Source organism: Lonchura striata, chromosome 6, assembly GCF_046129695.1.
Source record: "Lonchura striata isolate bLonStr1 chromosome 6, bLonStr1.mat, whole genome shotgun sequence".
Classification (NCBI taxonomy): Eukaryota; Metazoa; Chordata; class Aves; order Passeriformes; family Estrildidae; genus Lonchura; species Lonchura striata.
In genome coordinates, this window is record NC_134608.1 from 6,640,298 (window position 1) to 6,664,190 (window position 23,893).

Below are 23,893 nucleotides of genomic sequence, written 5' to 3' on the forward strand. Positions count from 1 at the left end.
AAATGCAGGGTTCAAAATGCCACTGTTATAAAAGCAGAACTGGTAAGAAATCCCTTGTCACTGTTCTAGGTAAGAAAAGCATCTGTCCTGCATTAAGCACAAATGCAGAATTCCTGGGGAAGTTAGGGAAGATGGAGCAGTAAACTGCATAACAGACAACAGTAACCTTTTTCTGCAAAAATAAAAAGAAAGGAAAAACTGCATTTTTTTTCAAATCCTTCTTTACCACCAGTGAGACCATCAATGTCATGTGAAAGAAAGAAGCCACACATTTTAGCATTCAAAGTTACCACTCTGCTTATCTGCTGTGACCTCTTCTTTTCACAGGACAAACCATTTCATCGTGTCCTTTCTCCACCAAGACCAAAGCTTTGCTTTGTGCCAGAGCAGACCTTCTGCAAAACCCTTCCAGCCTCATTTAGACACGTCAGATTTTCACTTTTCTTTCAGCCCTGTTAAGCCCATGATTCTGGACACTGGAACCACAGAATACAATAACATGACTTTTTTTTCTCCAACTCAGCACCAAGTCCAATATTATTTACCTGCTCCAATCTACCCATCTGCAATAGTGTGAAAAAAAGTACCAGGTTCTTTTGTTTCCTATTTACAACCCAAGAGAATTAAAAACACAGCAACAGCAAGATGCTGGGTTGTGAGTGGGAAGGTGAAAATGTATACAGGCTGCCTCGTGTCTGAAATAATCTGCACAGGGTACATTTCTCTCTTTCTTGACCTTGTTGTAGACTAGACAAATTCGGAATTATATTTAAAACCAATGTGTATGTTTAAATAGACCAGAAAATTTGCATAGCTGCCTACTGCTGTCAATGTTTCTTCAAACGATTCTCTCCTTTCTTTTCCTCTTTAGACAGACACTTGAAAAGAAAGATAATTTTATCCCAAGTATTAGTGACCGTCTGTCCTCACAGATATTTTCAGTCTGGAAAGAGTAAAGGAGATGCACAAATAGCAGGTGCAAGAGGGGCAAAACCAAAAATGTACTTATGAGAAAATGCAACACTTTTGATGCTCTCTTCAGCTCAGCTGGATTGCATCTTTCTTCCACAGCACTGCCTGAAAAAAGCACCCTGAACTTGCACCACTGCACTCAGGTTTTTGGGAAAAAAGCATCATCATCAGATCACACACCAGATCAGGCCAGCAGCTGCTTCTCCTTACAAGCAGTTAAACTTGCAAGGAGAAGCCTGTAAACTTGTAAGGTTCCACACAAAGATGTGAACCACCTCAAATGGAAATTTCTGGAGTAGCATATTAAAAAAATGTATTGTTTCCCCTGATTCTTTTTAATTACTTTCTTACCCATGGATCAAATAAGAAGCATTTGTTCCCCTGCTTCAAAAAAACCCCTCGTGATCTGCATTCATTCTCAGGATCCAAAACAATGATCTCTTAAACAGGAACCTAGCAAAATATTTGCCTGTTTCTATCCACTATTCAAGGTAAAATGACTGCATTCTCAGTAAACTGGAGGTTTAACAGTTACAAGAACAGGACATGAAGAAGGCAAACATGCTGATAGACATGGCCTAAACTACTCCCTGCCTTGGCCCAGCTGGAATGCTGCCCTTCCAAGCTGGCAACTTCCTTCTTCCTCCATGCATTTTAGACACAATTAAATAATTTACATCCACTATTCTCCATGCCTCTTGCCCTAAACCAGACTACCAACTTGACAGCCCTCTGACTGTGGGTCTAAGACAGAGATGACTTTGTGATGTCCTTCACACAGCAGCTGAGACAGAGCTTTCTCTGAAGAGAAATAAAAACAGCAATACCAAATTAATTTTTTAAAATATTTTTTTCTAAACCTTAGATGCTGTGACTGGTTGAAGCTGTTGATGTGGTGGCAGGATGCCTGGGGAAGTACAGGAGCACAGGGGGCAGGGGGGGAGGTAGGGAATAGTCAACACCCAAACACCTCCTCAGAGGAGGAAAAGCTTTCCAGAAGGGTCTGAGGAGCTCACTTAGCCACTCAGTAGTTTATGAATTTATAGATTCATACACCACTACAAAAACTGCATGGCTCCTGAGGGGGAAATGGTATTTCAAGGTTAGAGCTAGATCCTTTTGTCCCTCCACCACCAGAAAGTCCAAACTATCCCTCTCACTACAGCATGTGCCTTTCCATCAGCTTCTCCTCCAACAACAGCAGTATTATGCCACACATCTTTCTCCCTGAGATCCCAAATCCATCATTTTTTACAGCTAGGATGGGCAGAGCTCTGTGGCAGCTGCTCTGCACAAATCTCCCCTCCACTGCTGCATTCTGCTTTCTCTGGGTGCAAAATCCTTTCCAGACTCATTCAGAGACTTCACATTTTCACATTTCTGACAGCTGCACCCTTGCACTGCCACAGGAACCTCTCTGTGCCCTTCTGGTCACCAGCCTGCAGATGGATCCAGCACACAAACACCCCCAGCCAGCTCCAACACTGCTCCTCTTCTCTGCTGCCTTCCCTGGGCAGGGAGAAACGCCAGCCAGGTCCAAGATGTTGATGCAGTGTACGGCAGAGCATAAAAAAAACAAAAAAAAAATCTGAGTAAAATCTGTCCAAAGAAAGTGCAGCAAGGGAGGCTTCCCCAAGCAGAAGTGATGCTGGAATGGATGAGACACAATCATTGAATTGTTTAGTTTGGAAAAGACATCTAAGACTCTTTCCTAAAGGTTATGTGGAGACAAAACCTTGTCATCAGAAGGATTTCCAAGCTCACAAAGCTCACAAAACAGAAAATGTTTTCATATATAACTAAACATAAGTTAGTTCTAAAACCTTTAGAACTCTCACCATAATTTAATTAAGAGTTGAAAATTTGCAGTCTCTCTGACTGGGTTTTTGTACAGTTCCATATGCAGATTTAACCACCCAGCTAGCAGCCACACTGGAAAAAAGTTAGTTCTTAAACTATATTATGTTATTTTAACACTAAATTCATACATCAGAGTTTATGAAGAGTTAAACATCTCAAGGTGAAATGTGAATGTCCTTTATGGTGCACTTGCTCTGAAAAACCTCGACATGACTAGCTCCCCTAATAAAGCATCAATGTAGATCTACTGAGTTGCAATTAACCTTTTTGTCAGGGTTTGTCTGGTTTTAAATAATGATGACTTTAAATCTGTATAACAGGGAATTATCCCCTACCTTAGATTGCAGGGAATACACTGGGGTTAAGAATTATATTCTGCGGAAAAAAAAAAACAAAAAAAAAAAAAACAAAAACAAAAAAAAAAATTGCAGAGGGCAATTCCAGCAGTGCTTGTGTTGATTCCTGCCTGCAGGAGCACAGGGAACAGATCCCAGCCGTGGCAAGATTGTTCTGATCTCACTGTGGAGCACAAAACAGTTAACATGCACAATGCTTAAATAATATATAATTTATTACTTACCCACAAAAGCAAAGAGCTAGCACTGCTCAGAGTTAGGAAGTGTGGAATTCAACTGGTAACACAGATCATCCTTTGGCATAAATAGTTAGCATGTATAAATCCAAATTATTTCTACACTCTCAAACAGTAAAATCATGACAATGGCTGGCTGTTTGCTCTTTACTGCAGGCAAAGCATGTCTGAAAGAGTTCACTGTCTCTTTGAAAAAGTTGATAATCCCAGTATTGGGTTTTTAGAGACAGAGGGGAATAAACAGGATTCCTGAATAAACAGATAAATAGTCAAACAATGTTCAATCATTCCCATGGTGCAGTAAAAATATTTCTGGACTTAGAGTCTATTAAAATGAAATTCAAAATAGTGGGATAAATTTCTGGAATTGAAACTCTGTGTGTTCCACTGTCTGATAATGCACTGCACTCCTGGGATAATTTTTACATCCAACCTCCCTTCTTGCTCAGTGTTGGGTTCCCAGTTATCATCCATACACTGCAATTGCTGGGGAGCTCAGTATGGATGAAGAACTAATGGGTAATCTTGGGCATATCATTTTACCTCTCTGAGCTTCAGTTTCTCCTCCTTAAAATGAAGATAATGCTAATTACCTAATTTGCAAGCCATTTTGAGATCTACTGATAAAGAGAGCTAAGATTTATATAACTCTAGACTACACTAGGCATACATTTTAAAATTACAAAATATTTTTCAGTTCTCAAATGTACAGTCTATGTAAAATGTATAATGTAAAATGTAAAATGTACAGTGCCCAACTTCTTACATTTCACTTTTCTGCAAATAAGGCTAAACTTTATACACAAACACAGGGCCACTGGGGAATTAGTTCCCATAAGTGTATAAAAACAGGTGCAAATTTTAGGAAGAAGAAGGCGGAAAAAAGAAAATACTAAATACCGTAAATGTCAGTTAACTGGCTTTTACAAGTTGGTCAGATAGCAAAGTGCTCCTCCCATCACATCACCTCATCCAGGTTCTGCATTTGAATCACCCCAGAGTGGCCAAAGCCTCTTGCACAGCAATCTTCACCAAATTGACCCTTATGTGACACTCTCAATGAGATATTGAGATCACACAGTTCAATAAATTACAGGTTAAATGGGTGAAGAATTTATTACTTGGCGAGTATCAAACAAGGAGCAGTGGAAAATAGTTAAAATTTATTACTGGGGTCCTTCTGGACACCAGTGGCCAGGCATCCCATTCAGTGCTTGTCTCCAGGGTTTGAAAGTTTTTATAAAATGACTGAAAGAAGTGTCAGATGACAGGAGGATTAGAGGATTGTTAAAATCACTGAGGGCAGTCAAAGAGGATGATGTGCTTGATGACTGAGCACGTGCCATGAAAACACATAAACACATTTTAAATGGAAAACAGTCATCCAGAGAAAAGCAATGAAAATAGTAACTCCAGCACAGGAGGGGAAAATGTCCCAAGCAAAGAACAGTCTGAAAAGGATCCAAAGGTCTTGGTAGATGAGAAATTCAGCATGTAATTGGCTTTGGCAAAAAGTCACCTGCTCTTTGGATACATAACAGTAAAAACTGGGCTTGGAGGCTGAGCAATGAGCAATAATGAGGAATTAGCTGGAAACCCACCTGGCCACAATAATTGCTTCAGAAACTCACTGGGGACCTGGGAGGCTGAAATCCAGGCCACCACAGCTTCATCCCTACTGCTGCCAATGAGCTGGATTAAAGGGCAGCTAAAATATCCATGTATCTGCCATCAACAGACCTCCAAATTCAGTCTAGACAGAGGTTTAAGGAGCTGAACTAATTTACTTTATCAAAATAAGGCACAGTGATGAGCTGATTATATGTGCAAATGCCTTAGTGGGACTTTCTTAATACAGTGGGGAAAAAGACATAAGAAGATGCCCTGCAAGAAGCTAAAACCAGGATAATTTGACACTTCTTTAATGCCAAAAGCCTAATGGAGAAGCACAAAACAAAGTAAGTAAAGTAGTGGAATCTCAGCTTGTTCTAAATCAATACTGGATGCCTCCCTGGAGGGGATGATTTAGTTACACACAAGTTCACGGGTTCAGCAGAGGAGCAACTTAGTGAAGTGGAATGCCCTCTGTTAACAGATCATACCTTTAAACTCCACTACATTTGTACTTATTATTTTAGATTTGCCTAATGATGAGTGCTCCGTTTTCTACATACAAAGTGTATCCATCTACAAATAGCTTTTGCTTCAAAGATTAGCTTCTAGTTTAATTCAATCTCTCACAGGGTTAGATTTCATTTCAATGGGATTGCATTTTCATTGCACATTAAACTTCCAGAAATTTGCAGACAGTTAATGTGCATCGATGGGCTGCTGATGGAGCACACAAAGGGCTCCAAAGGCTGGATCAGACTCAGAAAAAAAGTACTTCATTTCTGTGAAAGAAATCAAACAACCCTGGACATGGAAATTCCCTTTTCTTCATCACGGTGGGTCTCCAGCAGCAATAAAGCAAAAAAGGATACAGAGGGGGAAGAGGGAGTGAAAATAAGGCTGTGGAGCATCACTCCTGAAAGTGAGGAAGCAAATCCCTCTGTGACTGCTCAACCTGTGCAGTGTCTGCAGAAAGTGTCAGCAGCACGCTGCTGAAGACATAACAGGGATGAATAACAGGGATGCTTGTCCTGCAGGAACAGGAGAAAAAGCAACCTTGGAAGGTCTTCCAAGTTACTGGCAAGCTGTGCCTATCCCAAATGGGTGGTTTAAAATACTACCTAAAATAGTCTTTTATCTAAATATTTTCTAACTATCTAAATACTAAAAGAGAATATCTCAGCAGTGCTGCACTGAGTTGTCTGCTCTTGGCACTAAAACCCACCTGGTGTCCTGGCAAATGCCCATTCTGTCATATCCCCCTCCCTCACCAAAGTCCTTAATTCTGTCATATCCCCCTCCCCACCAAAGTCCTTTCTCCCAGCCCAGGAGTCCCTGGATGCTGCACTCTAGACCCAGGGGAGAATGGAGAACTGGAGGTGATCTCCTTGCTGCCTAGAAGGGAGGGAAACTGCAGATCACAGCAAAAGGAAGCAGCATGAGAACAAGTGGGTATCTATCGTGACCCTTGTTATTACAGCCACAGAAAAGTGCAATAAAAACATGTTAAGGATATCCAAATTGTAACCTGTTAAATTACTGTGATGGATTACTGTCAATGTGATGTACTCAACAGGGTACACTGTGCTTCAGCTAAAGGTAGAAACCTTATTTTCATGTTCTAATCCCTCCACCCACTTCCTCTATTATCACCAGGTTGGATACCCCCTCAAGGAAAAAAAGGTTCCCATGTGCAACTAGTTATATATGCTTAATAACTTGCACTTATTAAAGATAAAAAAGGATCAGAATTATAGGCTTAGCAAGGATTAGCAAGCCATAAGTGCATATTTCTGCAACTACTACACTTTTTATAGCCCTGTCACACTCTGAGATAGAGTTGTATCATTATATAGAGTTATATAACCATAAAGAGTTATATCACTGGAAGCATTACAGCATTGTCCCAGACAGACTTGATTATCAGAGTCTGGCTCTATCAAGTGAAAAGGGAAAAAAAAAAAAAGAAAAAAAAACAAAACAACTTCGGGATCCTGCTGTGCCATTTCCTGATCCCATCTGTTAACAGCACACCATCCTGATTTGTAGGGGGCTCGTTAGCACAACTTTGCATCCTGATTCTACATCACATCATTATTCCCTAGAACTTCCCCATCACTACAGATGTGACAAGCCTGATGTCTCACTCCACAGAAACTCCAGATAACCAGTGAGAATCCTAGCCAACAAAAAAATCTAAGTTTACATAAAGGCCATGTTTTTTCTTAACTGATGATAACAAATGGAATAAAACCACTGCACAACTAGGTGAACTCCACTATTAACCACAATTGCTGATATTTTTTTTCTATACTTAAACTTTTTGTTCCATAGAATCTACAGCATCAAATGGTGTTAAAATTTTAAGTGGCCCCATTCACCCTTCTAATAGTTAGGGCCCAGAAAAATGGCTTAATTTTTTTCCTGACAAATAAACAGAAGATTATTACCACTGTGTGTCTTTGGAGGAATTGAAAGTCTTCAGATGTTTTTAAAAGGCCATTGGGTAAAGACAGAATAAAAGCTCAGCAAGCTGATAAAAGTATCCAACTGTGACCTGACAATGGTACAAACATTAAAAAAAAAAAAGATCCTTTGGGTTTTATTCACCTAAAGAAAATACATAATAGGATCTTTCATATGCTTGTAATGGCCTCCCACCTCTGCTGCGCACGGCCTCGAGGCAGACCTGGGGATTTGGCCCTCTGCCACCACAGGTGGGACCTGCTGCTTGCTGCTGAATCCAGATCAGACAAATGCTCCTATTAGCAAAGAGGAGCTGGAGGAGGAAAGGAGAGATCAGACAAATACAGCACAGCTCCTTAACCAGAAAATAAAGCACTGGCCCAGTGACCACCAAGGGCAGCCGTGGCCTCCTGCCTCACCGTGAATCCTCACACCTCTTCTTCTTCCACGCTGCCCCATCCACAGCTCATCAGCCACTGGCTCAGTGCTTGTAGTGCCACTGGGGCACCATAAATCCAAAACCAAACCAGTGGAGGGGTTCTCTCTATCCTCCAGACCTCCATAGCTGCTGGTGGCACCTTCACTCCGGAGGGAACACATCAACCAGGAGGCTGATCCTTCCTTCCATCCTCATTTTTGCTGCTTCTGCTGGAGCTGCTGGGGTGGTTTAGACACTTTTGACTGGTTAGACACTTTCTGAAGTAATTTTCCATTTACAAGGAATGGCTTTACAGCAGTTTTTGGTCACAGTTTCATTGCCATACATCACAGGTCTCCCACACATCACCCAGCAATAATAGATTGGAGCACAAGTAACAAGAAAACAAGGCAGTCCAATCTTTAGTTGACAGCTGACTGCCTGTACCCTCTCAGAAAACAAGGGTTTTGATCTCTGTCACTGTATTTTATGGGAGGAAGGTGGCTTTTAAATATCCCTTCTCTCAAGTCTTGCTTACAGTCCAGTAAGTTTTCAACAGCTTTCTGGTCTGCAGCAAAATCACAGCGCCCTGGGTGAGCCTGGGAAAAAATTTTCATTACTTTTATTGTCTCTGGCAAGCAAAGCTCCCTCCTCCTCCTCCTTTCAGCATTAGCAGAGCAAGTGGTGAGCACACAGGTAAGCAGAGACACCATCTGTCAGTGTCCCAGACCTCTCTGACTCCCTCTGCCCACACGGGGCTTGTCCCCATGAAATCAGCTCCATTTCTTGCACTCAACAAACACTCTTTTATACCCACATCAGGAAAAAAAAAATATCCCACCTCACCCTGGCAGTGTGCTCTGTAGCAGGACAACTGATTCATTTGTCTGCCTTGTTTTCACAAACCCAACAAGCTGCTCGACACTTTTGGGCAGATCTGCATCCTCAGCACCACTCTGTGTCCCCCAAACCTGCTGTGCCCTGGCAAGGTCCCCACGAGATGCCAACCCCACTGCAAGCAGATCTGGCCAAGAAACCAGGTATTTCCAGGAGTGGGGACACACAAACTCTCTGCAGTGTAGATACAAACAGTGCCATGATTTAAATACCTCACAGGAACATGACATACTGAAGCTTCACCACAAAGCAACACACCTTTGAATGGTGCAGAAGGTTTTGGTATGGAGAGATTATTGCATAATGGCATCAATATTTTATTCCTGCTGAATTTTTTATCTCAAATTTACTGCTCCCATAAGTAACACACAGTAACTCATCTGCACCATAGTTACTCATGTATTATGTATTGCATGGTCCTGGCAGAATTTCTTAATAAATATCCTTCTTTTAAAAAGGAAAAAAAAAAAAAAAAAAAAAGATAGCCCTTTCAATGGCAAATCCCAGCACTCAGCAGCAGCATTTTATTGAAACCCTTTTCCACAAGACTTTAAAAACTCTCCTCTAAATTTTAACGTATGTGTTTATCAACCTCATAATTCAAAAAGAAAATGGCCTGGCAGCTTCTAAGCACATTGTAATGTTATCTGCAGGGACAATGAATGATGTATCTCTCATAGCACCATGTCTGACACAGAACCACTATGATCCCAGTGCCATGGGATCCCAGAGACCCACACAGCTGAGACACACAGGGTAATGCCACAGTGCTGTTTTCCCACCCCTGGAGTAAAGTGCTGCAAATATTTGAACATGTTTTCTTTATATCAAGGATGCAAAAGACAAGCTATAATTTATACAGAAGCAAAATCAAAATGGGGCTAGTGGTTTGTAATGATGAGGTTTGTTGGAGGGACAGATCAACGCTCTTCCATGCTCTAATCAAAGCACCCTGAGCAGATCCTTCAGGCTCCAATTCTATGCTTTAAAGGCATAGAAATGTGGCTGAACTGCCTCTGCAATGTTCTGGTTGAGTTTTGGGGGTTTTAGAGTATGACTTTGACAGAAGTAAGGGCTCTTAAGACATAGAGCCAAACCTCTTTGGCTGTTGAGGGCTATGTTTTGTGATTTCCATCATTAATACCTGGCATTTTAACTAATGGTGCTCTCCAGTGAAGAGCAGCAGCACACAAGTCACGCATTTCACTGCTACTGCTCTTTCCCATAGGAACAAATATTCCTGTTCTGGATGCCACATGGGTTCTGCTCCTCCTCAGCCACAAGATGGGGAGGGGAAGAGCTCAGCCCCTGAAGCACATCCCTGCCTCCCCAGGGAAGGCAGCAGAGTTTGAACCTCCCTGAGGCTGAGAATCCACAGGAGGCAATATTCATCATTTCTGCATTTGAGAGCCACCTCCAGTATGTTCTCTCTCTCCTGCTGCCACAACACTTCTCAGTGCAACTCAGTCCTGTGGGAAGTGGGACAGAGCTGGGTGAAAACAGGGATTTGGGAGCTGGTTCCATGTGAAATACATCTTGGTTCCCCCAGAAGGCATCAAATAGGAAACCTTACAAGAAGATTCTTGTAAACACTGGTTTTTTCCTTGATGAGCTCACACTATGTATTACATATACTGCAGCAAGGAGCCAGTCCCATGCCTTCAGATACCCATAAAGTCCTTTTAATTAACTGGCATTTACCCTAAAACTCTCAGATTATTTCCAGGCAGAATTCTACATTATGGAGCTGAAAGTGAAATAAAGAACATTTGCAGGTTGCTAGCTAAATTGTCGAGGCAATAAAGTTTATGATGGCTGAGAAGGTATTCCTATATCAGGATCTTATAATTTTATAGATAATACTCTCTAGACAAAAAAAAAAAATGTCATATTTAGTGTTAGCTCGGAGGGGAGCCTTTCATTTTAAGTCTGCCTTTATAAACTGACTTTTCAGTTATCCAAACACTTGCAATAAGTGCTGTCTAGATCCTAAGAAGCTGTTTGCATTCAAATGACAACCAACTTCATCCTAAAGAAGATGTTTTAGAGCACACTAGCTCCAAGTGAGATATCAAACCTCCTTCAAGCGTGAAGAAAAAGCGTAGTAAAGAATTAATCATCAGGAGGCAACTTCCAAGAGATGTGGGTAATGTCCTTCTTTATGTAAGCATGCATTGTTTCACCCAAAGCAATACACATGTAAACCTGACACAAGACACATGTTCTGTAACTAAAGCAGAGGATGATGCTGCCAGATCCTCTGTACCTTTCCCCACCAATTTCTCCTGCAGGGCTGCAGGCCTGGCCAGGAGCTGTTCAGTGACAAGAGCATTCCAACAAAATCCTGCCCTGCAGCTGATAAGTAACAAGCACAATGCCCACTGCCATGCAGCCATCACTCCTGAGCAGTAATAAATGACTCAAACAGGCTGTTTCACATTTCACCTCCAAGAGGGAGAATGGAAAGAAATATCAATATCTCATCACAAGGAGCTGGAATTATTTTTTCCTGAAAAGATGACACCTGTCCTGTAATAGAAAGATCTCCCAAAACAGTACAGCATTCAAACAACTCAAAACTGTGTCATTTTTAGAAAGTACCAGCTGTAGTGATGAAGAAGTGAATTACAGAGAAAAATGAAGGCTTGTGACTCTAGAAAAACATTGGTAGGGAATTTCCACTTATGGTGACTTATCTTTTTTTTTTTTTAATAATTTAGGAGAGTGGCATTGAAACTCTGACAGGTCATGAAACATTTCCTCAGTTCAAGACACAGATCACAGACAAGACACGTTCCTGTGACAGGTCTGAGCTCAAGCATTTACTTCTATCCTTCACAAAAAATAATAATATACTTCACGTTTACCTTTTGTTGAATCATCTTCGATCGGTTGCTTGAACAAAGTGATATCCTTAAAAGTGCACAAGAACAAAACCACTTTTTCATGTTCATTTCTTATAGGTGCAATTTGCATGTAGAACCAAACTGGGGTTCCTGGAGCAGAGAAAAAAGTGACATTGGAATGTGGTGTAGCACAGACTACCCCCAGCCCATAACATTTACACACTATTAAAACACACATGTAGTTTAGCTGTGTATCTCAATATTTCTGCATCCTCCAGACTTTTTAATTTTACTTCCTCCAAGGAAAACAACATATTCCCATTTTTACAGCTTCATTAATCTAACTAGATGACAGAGACAGGAGGCTATATAAAAACTCATTCTGAAATAAAATGCACAGTTCTTCCCCTCTTGCTCTTGTTTTTTCACAGTATGCTGCACAAACTTAGGTCTGAAATGTGGAAAGGTGAGAAAAAATCAGGTGGATGGCATCTTTGATTCCCTCTTTACATAATATGGAGCTATCTAATCCAAAAATCATGGAATATACTGTGAAGTGCTCCAAAATTTATATTACTATATTATTTAAGAGGACCTGAGTTGAACTCTCAATGTCCTATCGGGACAAATCAGATTTTTTTTTTTTGTTTTGTTTTTTTTTTTTTTTTTTTTTTTGTTTTTTGTTTTTTGTTTCAGGTCACACCTCTACCTCCTCACTGCCCTGTCCAGTGCAGCACTCTCCCAGCACAGTTATCACTATTTAATTTCTGAAATGAAACCAAGTGTTTTCCAAATCCTACCACCCACCAAATAAACAACCAAAAACAGCCCTTGGTTTTGGAGTGGCCAGCTTAGCTTTTGGCCAATCCCTCCTGTTTGCAGAGGGCTCCTGCAGGTGCTCAGGAGCTGAAGTTTCCAGGCTGACACACACGTGGCAGTTCCCCTGCACAAATGCAGGTGTGCTCCACAAGGGGTGAAATCATAGAACACTGGAGCAATTTTCTTAGAAACCCCCTGTTCCCCTGCAGGGAATATCAGATGTTCTCCATCCAGCAAGGCTCCCTGTCCCTCCCTCCCAAACGAGCACCTACACACTCTGCACCATAAATGCCTTCACAGCCAGATAATTACCTCTGGGACTTGATGTGCTTTCAGCCAGGTGAGAGAATGGCTTTTCTCCTGAGCTGCCTGAGAGCTGCCACACTGACACAAGCCTCTTGCCCACTGTTATCCCACATGGGCACTGCTGGCCCCCCCAAACCTCCTCTGATGCTCCAGGTCTGGGAGCTGTGCCAGGAGCTGCAGCACAGATCCCAGAGGGCAGAGAAAACCATTTGGGCTAGGATTACTGTGGGGAAGGTTAAAACCCACAAGGGTTTATTGAAATTCTACCCAGATTAAGCCAGTAACTCACTACCAGTAAACTGGAGAAGTGGGAGAGATGTGGGACTGCTTTTTGTGATAATTCCAAAGCCATTACGCTGACTACTTGATTATCTTAATTCCCAGTTGCTAACCCAAGACAAAAGACTTTTCATAACTCCTAAAACAGAGTGCTGCAGCTTTCTAGAGAAGTAATTTGCACTTATACCTGGGAATCCATTGGTACCCTTTGAGATGAAAGCAAGTAGGCAAAACACCCTCCAGTACAAGGGTGCTGACAAAAATCAAAGACAGAGGAAAGGTGGCTACTGCTGCAGAAGCAGCAAATTGAGAAAAAGCAGGTAAAGAGGTTTCCTGAGTATTACCATATAGATAAACATGTATAGAGAGAGCCATGCATATACATATATATATATATATATAAATATATGTATATGCAGGCATGCCTAATGTGGTTGGTGAATTGTTGTGTGGGCAGAGCTAAGGACTATATAATAAGGGAATGCAGCAAAGCAGAAGAGAGTTGTAGCAAGCTTTTAAGTCTTGAAGCTGGAAGCTACAAGCTGGGTTAGAACACCAAGGGGAGTGTGAAGGCAGCAAACAGATGTTGCCAGAAAACATCAGCCCTTAAAGATCATCTCTAACACAGCAGAGAAGGATGGGAAAACAACCTGAAAACCTCAAAATCTCCCTCTGCCAGAAGCAAAAGTTAATGGGTAAAGGAAAAAAAAAAAATACCAAACAACACACATTGTGCCACATTATCAAAAATACACGGCACACCCGGACCTACAGTTTGAAAATGGGTGGGAGGGTGCTCTGAAGACACTGCAAGCCTCATGTAGGTGACAAACACAAGCCCTTCCACAGAGTAACCACCTACACTCTGCAGAAGTGCATTCATATCAACAGATAACTAATCTTTATTTCCTTCTCTGCTCTGATTTTCAGCCTGGAGGATTAGCAGGCAGTGTCTGGAAGGACCATCTTCCACAAGGCTCAGAGAATGGCAAATGGAAGTGAACCCTGAGCACACCAGCTGATTGCAGGGGTGAGCTGTTAGCATCAGTGAGGGGTTGAGGTTCTGGGCTTCGGGTGATGGAGCAGAAAACTGCCTACAGATGTTATGGATGGGAATTGACTCAAGCCCAGAGAGGAATACTGAGTAATTTTCCATAAAGTCCTTCTGTAATCCTGCATAATTTATGGAAAGTGTAGGCTTGGAGATCTGGGCAAAGGTGAAGATTTTATTAAGGCAGCTGCAGCTCAATAAATCTCTGCAGCATCATCAAGCTCCAGCAGACAATCCACAACCCAAAGCAAAAAGCATCTGCCTTGTCACAGGAAAGTCACCAAGAGAAGACTTTTCTCTTTTTATGCATAAATAAAATAGGAAGGAATATAATTCTGGCCCATTCTAGAGCAAGAGCTACTCCAGCATTTCCTAAGAGAAGCCAGGAGAGAGCACAGGATCTCTGGGAACCACTTTGGGAATCACATGGACACAGGGCATGGCAGTGCTGGGCACCACCACTGGTAAAGATTCCCAACATGAGCCTGTCCCAGGAGATTCCCCTGATGTGAGGGGGCATCCAGGTGACCTGGAATGCACAGGAAACAGGAAGAGAAGCAGAAAATCTGTGGAACAGACACATCCATATGCTTAGGAACCAAAAAGAGGTCATTTGAAGGGCTCCCCCGGGCACCTGCAGGAACAGCTGGACTTCAGGGCTGGTCTGGCTTCTCTCTTTAATTAACATGTTGGCTAAAATGCCTTGAGGCAGGCAGAATTTGAGAACTCTACAGGCCTTTCCTGTTATTTTAGTGCCCACACAGGAAGATTTCGTCTAAAAAAGGAAAACAGAGGTAAAGCATAAGAGGAGGTGTCCAGGATGCTCCCTTCAATGTCACAAAAGGATTAGGTGAGTTTGCAGTGAAATGGAGCAGTCAGGGCACAGGGAGCTCTTTCCTGAGGCACAACATTCCCTTCCCTCAGCCACAGCATGCAGGGAAAACCTCTGGTAAAAAAAAACCATGTCAGCATCAAAGCCCACCCAGGGGAAGCATGGCCTCAGATTCTGAGCTCCAGGCAAGTGAAAAGGAAAGATCCCCAGCCCCACAGCCCCTGCACAGGGGGCCGAGAGCCAAACTGAGGAGAACATCTCCATCAGGATTGATCTTGGCCTGCTCTTGGCCACCAACCCAGTCACCTGGGCTAATTCTGTGCAGAGTAGAGGAACCAGCTCTTCTGGAGCACCTTTAATCTGAGTTTTGGCTTTCTGTCTTGGGAGGATGGTCTGCGCTAGTGAAGGAGACCTTCACTTCCACTGACAACTGCCGGAGCTCACCCTGGGTCAGGGGTGGCCCCATGTGGTGGAAAAGTCTCTCCTCCAACCCAAGCTTCCAAAGAAAGGCTCAGCAGTCTCTTGTTGTTCGGTCTCAAGGCAGTTTATTGCAAGTTATCTAGAAGATTTTCTTCTAAGCTGCTGTGGTTTGCCCAGCAGCTCAGGCAGAGGCACACACACACCCTGACATCCTCTCTGACTCCCGACTGCTTCTTCTCTCCCCGCCCAGGGCTGCTGCTGTCTTTTATATAGTACATTACATGTTACATGGTTACAGTTTTTCCCCAATGCCTACTACCTATATTAAATGGTGCCTTTCTAAACCAATCTGTGAGTGCCAACATCACCAAGAACATGGAGGTAAGGAAGAAGAAAGAGGGAGAACAGGGCAGGCCCAGATCCCTCCATCTTAAAACCTCTGACCCCCATGTACAAAACTAAAACCCCCTGTACAGCATTCAAAAATTCTTCCCTTTACTTTGTGACTACTTCTACTATAATATCTAAACTTTTGTGACTTCTTGTTCTTCCTGCAAGGTTGGTAAATCATTCCATGGCTCAAACCCAAAATCACAGCTGTTTCCAGCTGCCTGCCAGGGTCTCAAATGCTTCTGACCTGGGCCCGGAACCTCCAAAAATGTCTGAGGGACATTTTGAGTTCCCACAGACCACAACAGGAATCACAGCCACCAGCTCAGCAGATCTGTCCACCTTGCACAAGTCCAGCATGAGGCCACACATCAGCATGGGCTGTGCTCAGAATGTGCTCTGAGGTTGACAAGCCAGTACTGCCCACGACAGAAAATGAGACTGGAATGGCTCGTGGTTAAGACAAAATGAAGAAAATTTCCGATTCTGGCAACTTCCTGCAAACCCAATGCCACCAAGAAGGAACACAGGCCCTGAATCTCACTGAGCATGGCAGTCTCTGGTTTTCTAACTAATCCCTGGGCTGTGTGCCAGGCTCAGTGCTCTCCCAGAGCTGGCATGTGTTGGTTTACACACCGTGGAGGCATCTCAACAGCGCCGGGAGCAGCCACTCCACAACCAGGGCCTGGCTTCTCACTTGTGGAGACATGAGGGAGTTTCTTGAGGGATGTGGGGGAACTTCATTCAGCATTTCTTTTCACTTTACCCAGTCAGTTTCCCTTCAGGGAAACAATCCTCAAAACTAAATATATTTCTGAAAGAAGGAGTCAGACTAGAGACAGCAGGGAACAACTACTATTCTTGGCAATCTGAATGCTTGGCCTGAAAAGAGAGCTCTCTTCCTGAGCTGTGGTAACCAAAATACTTGTTTCTTCTCCAAATCTTGCCCCAAATTTACCCATATGTCAAAATGAATATTTCTTTCAGTCTACTGCATGCTTTAAATATGCTTTATCACTCCCAGCACCACACACACATATACATACTGTTTTTCTTGTAGAGGAGAATTTCAAAGCAGTTTGACTCATAGTTGTCGAAAGTCTGCCTGACTTTTTCAATGGTCTTCTTGTCTGTCAGTTCACCATACATAAAACTGAAAAAAGAAAAAAATGCTCTTTTTTTCTAGACAAACAACATTGTTACAGTCACCTTAAATAGCAAAAGCATTGAAGATGCCATGAGCTGTCATTTACCAAGGTTTAATTATGATTTACACTCCATTTAAATATTTAGAGTGTCACAAGGACACCTACAATAGCAACTAACCATGACCACCTTCTTACTGCAAATAAATCCAACATAATGCTTCATTAAGTGCTTTACTGAGTATATCTTTAAGGATATATGGTTAGAAAAAAAGCTGACAGCTTATGAAACCATTATCACCACAGCTGCAGGCCATGGGAGTATTCCTGTCAAAACAGAGAAAATTGAACAAAACCTCTAAAATCTCCCAAATTTTGTTCAATCCTCCTGAAAATCCTTCTGGAGGAGGGATGTAATCTACTACAGGTAAATTTAGGCTGTTGGCTGAACCAATGGCTGCAAATCTAATCTTGTCAAGATGCATCTGGGACAATAAGATAATTGGAATTCTTTTACTAAATACCAACACAAATTGAGGTAGGATTTAAACAGTCAGGAGCAATGACTTCAATGTGTAGCTATGTCTGCACTACTATCAAACAACCAAATTCACCCTCATTTTCCTCACTGTATACTGCATTTCTTTAATAGTTCAGTGGAAAATACTGAAATGCTTTTGGAGACTCATCCCTCTTCAGACTGAGAATATAAAAATGTAATTTTAACTCTGCTATTTCTTGCCACTTAAGCATCTCATCTTTGCATTCCTTTCCAGGTCAGACCTCCAGCTGGTGTAGGCAAACCCAACCCCCTGACCTTGCTTTTGACAGCCTTTGTAAGGAAACAGCCAGGCTTTTATTGTCATTCTCCCCTGGATTAAAAATAAGTGAAGGCTGCTCTGTGCAAATTCTCAATTACAGAACAGAAAGAAAATGGAACATCAGATAAAAGCTTTCAGACACTTGGAGGAATATATTTTTAATTGATCAGGCTTCCCCCCCACCCCCCATTCTCTTCCTTCACAAACAGTTTGTGCCTCAGCTGAAACAGAAGCCACAACAGAAAACCCTGAGAATATGAAAGGGAAAAGCTATCAGTGCCTCTGTGGTTTCAATGCAGCTTCTCTTATTGATCAACAGACCTCCAAAGGTTCAATAAACATTTATTTTATGTCTACTGGTCTGAAAGAAACAATAAAACAACACAGTGGTTAGAGGCTCAGCAAGCATTAAAGTACTCAATGAAGGCCAGACCATGAATCTTTTCCCTTCACAGCCAGCCCAGGGAAGCAGTGGAGCTGCTCCCACAACAAGGTGGTGCCTGCTCTGGGTGATGGAGGCACCAGAGTGGCTGCCACACCTGAGTGTCCCTGCAGCTGCCTCTTCACTGCTGACACAGACATTGATTAAATTGGCTATTAGGAAAAACATCACTGAAAGGTGCTCCGGCATGGGAGCAGGCTGGCAGGAATGCTGTGCAATCACCACCCTTGGAAGTGTTCAGAAAACACAAGGATGTGGCACTTGGGAACGTGGCTGTGTGGTGAAGGTGGCAGTGCTGGGGTAGTGTCACCTTTGGGACAGCAAAGGAGGTGGCACTAGAGCAGCTGACAGCAGGAAATGGTTTTACCCAGGCACGAGGCTTCAGTAATGTCCTGATTATCATTAACATGCACAGCTGTCTCGAGGACATGCAGAACACAGCCTACTGCTCCTTTTCAAACAACCTCCTTTACCCATTTCACCTGAAAACATTTTATACATTTATATATGAGATGACAACAATAAGAGTTTGATATTTTTAATTTTTTTTTTAATCTATGCCTTTTTTTAATGCTCTGAGGCATCTCTTTGCTGTTTTCTTGAGACTTAAAACAGTGTTTCTCATAGCCCTGAAGGAAAAAATAGCAAGAAATTGTTGAGTGCTTGATTTTATGATACAGAAAGTCATCATTAATTAGTGTTAAAATGACAAATCCTACTTGATGATGAGAGGTGGACGATACCAGTTAATGCTGCAGAATATAATCAATCAACTTTATGTTTTAAATTACAAGCAGCTTATTGTTGCAGTAAACCTGTAATGCTCGAATCTCATATTATATTCACAAATAAAGAGACATTTTAAAGGCTTCTGGAACAATAAAAACATTTTTCAGAAGGCAATTTTTAACAGCACCAAAGGAACCTCAGAGCCTTTTATGGCACGAGTTATGTAAGATTTTTGCTTATCACAAGTTTAATTTAATTTAGTCTGTCCTATTTTGTACACATGGAGGGACTCCTACTTCTTTAGTCACTCTGTCTTTTTCTGCCTTTTTTTTTTTTTTTTTTTTTTTTTTGTTATTTAATGCTTGTCAAATGCCTCGAGTGCAAACTGTACAAGACATAAATATCAAAACCACTCTGCTACTGGGAATCTTACTACATAGAAAACACACTTATCAAAGAGAAGCAAGACTTGCTGAAGTACACAGAGAAAGGCACAATCTTAGATGTTTTCTCCACCTCTAAAGCAGACCAGTTGTCATTTAGGATGCCTGGGCTCCCACCTTCCTGTTAAAGCATCTCTAGGCACAGAAAAGGCTCGTCTGAAGTTTCCCATTGTGCTGCTCTGTCCTTTGCCAGGATGCAGAGCAGCAGCATCAGAGCAGGTCTGGGTTTGCAGGGCAGCAGCAGCTCTTTGAGAGGAATTATCCAGGACAGAGGAAAAGTGAAGCACAGAAGGCATCCAACCCTACACCAAATTTACAGCACTCTTCATCCAAAAGCATCATTTACAGGAGACAAACATCCACACAGGAGGAACAGCAAATACAGATACACATCTGCACACATTTAGCTTCAAAACTCTGCAAGGTGAAGGGCAGACACCATTCCTCAGGTGCAGCTCCATGGGTCCCACAATCACCCTCAGTGGGGCTCCTTTGCACAGATTTTGCCTTGCAAGGACACAAAAACTAAGGCCACAGAGGTGCCATCCCAACACCAAATCTACCCTTCTTCAAGTCCAGCTGTACCCACCATGCATAATCCCATTTCTTTGAGCACAGTGGGAATTTTGCCATTAGCTTCACTAGAGCCAGGATTTCCCTTGCTGGCTGGTCTTTAATCCCACTTGTCAGGGCAGTAAATCAAAACCAGGCAGGGCAGAGATGCTGACCCAGTGCTCCAGTGGGAACAGTGGCTGTGAAAATCTCACGTGCAAGGAAAGGCAAGCAGAGCAAAGCCTGGAGTGAGGTCCATTAAAGGATGTCTGCTCTTCCAAAGACGTGATGAAATCACAGAGTTGAGCTGATAAGCAGCAGTACTTAGAAAACACTGATGACACTGATGTAACTTGCAACATTAAACTGCATTTCAGTGTTTTACAACTCTTTATTCTTTCAACGTGTTCATGAAGACACACATGGTCACGTCTGGGGACAACTGGGCACAAAACCAGTGATTTTCCTGGATGCTGGCTGACCTACTGATATACCTCCAGGCAGGGCTTTTCTTTTGTTAAATAGAGGTTAGAGCTGTCTCAGTCACACATGAGCCCCATTCCTCCTGGACTCAGCTCATTTTTACCTGGCACAGCAAATGATAAGTTCTTCCACCTAAAAATTTTAGCATTTTAGCACTCACTTATACCAATTATTCTATATATCAGCCCAAGCTACACATGCAATTTTGAGTGCCACGTGAGCTCAGAAAGAACACATATCAACTCCCATCACCCAATATAGCCTGACTTGTATGTACAATGTGCTTTTTATATAGTGCCTGTGAAACTAAGGAGACTGGCACTCATACTGAGGGATTTCTAAGTGATTTTCCTGCCGGTGAGCATATTGTTGCTGATTAAAAAGATGAGAGAAGTACAAAATCAAAGGAATTACCAGCCTGTCACAGGACTAACTCATTGCCTGAGCTGGAACAAAAATCACTTACACCTCCAGTGCCTTCAGTTGATCCACCCTCCCTGTGATCTGTATCAGGCAAGACCATCTGAGATGTAAAATCACAGAACCACAGAATTATTTAGATTGGGAAAGACTTTCCAACTGCTAACCCAACACTGCCACATGCATCACTAAACCATGTCCCTGAGTGCCACACCTACATGGCATATGAAAAGTCCCAATATAGGGGATGGGGTGGCAAAGAGAATGTAGTGAATTCTCACTGGACTACCAGGAGAAAAGTATGGCTGAAAGACAATTTTGAAGCACTTATAGCCTGAGGCCACTTGACCAAACATTGCAATATTTATAAATTGTTCTTTATCACACTCATCAGTAATAAAAATAACTTGGATCAGGGGCTAGATATACATAGTTTGTATCTGTATATTTAATTTGGTTGGATTTTGTCTTCGAAAAGCAGACCTTTCCAAAACCTGCAATTAGAAGGTGGCACCGCAGCACTCTTAGCCCACAGCACTTGTCTTAGAGCAGTAAAACAAACCCTGCATATAAAGCAAATGTTATATATAATGTAACATAATCTGGGCATAACACAGCAAAACTGGACTGGGAGTCTGACTGAGAAAATACCATAAATAATAGCCCCAGATATCAAAAAAAACCCTCCAGTAACATTCTGCTGAGTAGTCTAAGAAGGAACCATTGGCCTTTAAGACCAATCATCTCCATATCTGTCATCAGAGAGCAACTCCAGCATTCTGGAAGGCTGCATGTTCCATGTTACCTACACTGAAAATCTGCCCAGCTCTCACCCAATCTGAAATCTGTCCAGCTCTTACAGCTCTGGAATGCCTCCTAACAAATTAGAAACATCTCTCTGCTCATGTAACTCGTAGAATCCCTGAATGGTTTGGGTTGGAAGGGACCTTATAGATCATCTTGCTCCAACCTCCTGCCATGGGCAGGGACACCTTCCACCAGATCAGTGTGCTCCAAGCCCCATCCAACCTGTCCAAGAGCCAGACACAAGAGTGTTGGTCACGCTTTGAGTGTAGAGAGAGGGCTCCCCTCAAAATCCAGAGGTGGGTGTCTAGAATGAAGATGAAAGAAAAAAAACAATCTTTGCTACCAATTCCATTATCCACAGTAATTCCTCCTCAATTTGTACAATTCACCTCAATGACCTGTTTGAGTGTGCTCAAAACAGGATCCTTATAAATGGTAACAGGAGATTATCACATTCACAATAAGCACCCAGATGGAACAAACCTTTTGGTCTCCTCAATATTTGAAGCACATGTGCATCATTATCAGACAGGTATTGCTAAACCTTCCCTTCCTCAGCAATTTCCTACAATCCCATTCTGTAAATGTAATTCTTTTAATAGGCACGGGCTATAAAAGCACTGGCTCACAGCAAACACAGACAGTTCAATACAGAGGATGGCAGTGAGCAAAGGGGAAAGTGTGTAAGGGCAGCTGTGATCAGGCTGTTTCCTTTGGCCCACAGAGTGTATTGACCCTGTTGCTACTATGTGAATGAATATTTCATTTCAACAGCACGTGCCCATCTCCTGCCTCTTGCCCCTGGGAGGACATTTGGCTGCACAGAGCAATCCCAGATCTTGCTTCCTCCTCTTCCCTGCAGATGAGAGCAGTGACCCCACACCAGCACATGTTGCTTTCTGGAGAAAGCAGTGAGTGCCATCCAGGGACAGGCTCCCTGCCCACCCTGCTCCTGCCAGCTGAAGCACCAGTGTATGGCAGCATCATCTCCCATCATCACTGTAGATCACAGAATCACAGAATCATCACAGAGTCAATGAATGGTTTGGGTTGAAAGGGACCTTAAAGATCCAAACCCCCTGACATGGGCAGGGACACCTTCCACCAGACCAGATTGCTCCAAATTCTGTCCAGCCTGGCTTTGAACATTTCCAGATATTCCATCCTCTGTCCCCAGTGCCTGGAATTTGTCACTCCCTGAAGGTAGAAAGGGAAAACCTACACAAACTTTTACCTCAGCCCTCCCTTCTTGCCCCTGTCCCTCATTTGCTTTGCCCACACACACACTCACACACATCAGGGAGCCATTCCTTCCCCAAAAGCATCTCTTTCTAAAGGATGCAGCAGGCACAGCTCAAATGCACATCCAGCCACAAATCACAGCTGCTCACTCCTGAAAGACCACCAATAAAAGAAAAAAGCCATAAAGCTGCAATGCTTAGAGTAAATATATCAGCAGCCTAATCACTTTCTTGGGAATAAAGATGCACTTTGTGCATTATTGAGCTCTGTGTATGCTTAATAATAGGGGCCAGCATGGGCTACAGAAGAGCCCACTGCCTCCTGGCATGTAACAGCAGAACTCAGAACAATCTAGCAAAAGTGCCTCTGAACTATATTACCTAAAACCCCACTCTCTTTATCATTAGCTAAAGCATATGCCCACCAATACTAGCCAAGATAAATTTCAAGGTGCTTTACCATGTTCTGTATAAGTTGTGAGTTGTATAAGCTCTGTATAAATTTCATTTAAAGCCTGTTTTAAGACTTCAACATCAGCAAAACAATGCCTTTCTTACCTGAATCCTTTCTCCCCTAAACCTCACCATGCTTTCCAGTAGATTAAAAGTCTCCAAGAGCACCAAGTGGCAGCAAAAAAGGCAATGGGCATACCTGCAGGTGCTACTCTTCTGCATGACGTCAGCTCGGTGGTATCCAGAGAGTTTGCAAAATCCGTCATTACTATAAACTACGGGCCAGTCCACAATCTGGGCATTTCCCAACAAAAAACTGGATTCTGAAAGGACAAAGAGCAAAAGAGAGAAAGGGCTGCTGTCAGTGGCAAAGTAAAATTAAATCCTCCTTGTGATACACAGCAGATGCAGAGTTAATTTGTGACAGGAATTTCCACCTTGACGTTTCAGAGGGAAATCCAAATGGTCATCTAAAAGAATTTGTGGTCAAACAGTAAACTCCTGGTAATGCAAGTAACTTCCTACACCACAAAACACCAATATAAGCCTCAATGCTTTAACAATTTAGAAAGCATTCCTTTATTCACAACATCTAGGC

General features: G+C 42.4%; 1 protein-coding gene across 2 annotated transcripts in view; it reads right to left on the bottom strand.

The window, feature by feature from the left end:
- KCNH5 (potassium voltage-gated channel subfamily H member 5) overlaps window positions 1–23,893 on the bottom strand; it is a 153,331-nt gene that overhangs the window by 117,214 nt on the left and 12,224 nt on the right. Inside the window, exons 2-4 of one of the 2 annotated variants that reach the window (XM_021554525.3) lie at window positions 23,495–23,618; window positions 16,806–16,912; window positions 11,684–11,812 (exon numbers count right to left, since the gene is read on the bottom strand). In XM_021554525.3, the coding sequence (XP_021410200.1) occupies window positions 11,684–11,812; window positions 16,806–16,912; window positions 23,495–23,618 (360 nt within the window). The remainder of the gene's footprint in view (window positions 1–11,683; window positions 11,813–16,805; window positions 16,913–23,494; window positions 23,619–23,893) is intronic. The other variant, XM_021554526.3, reaches the window with a different exon arrangement.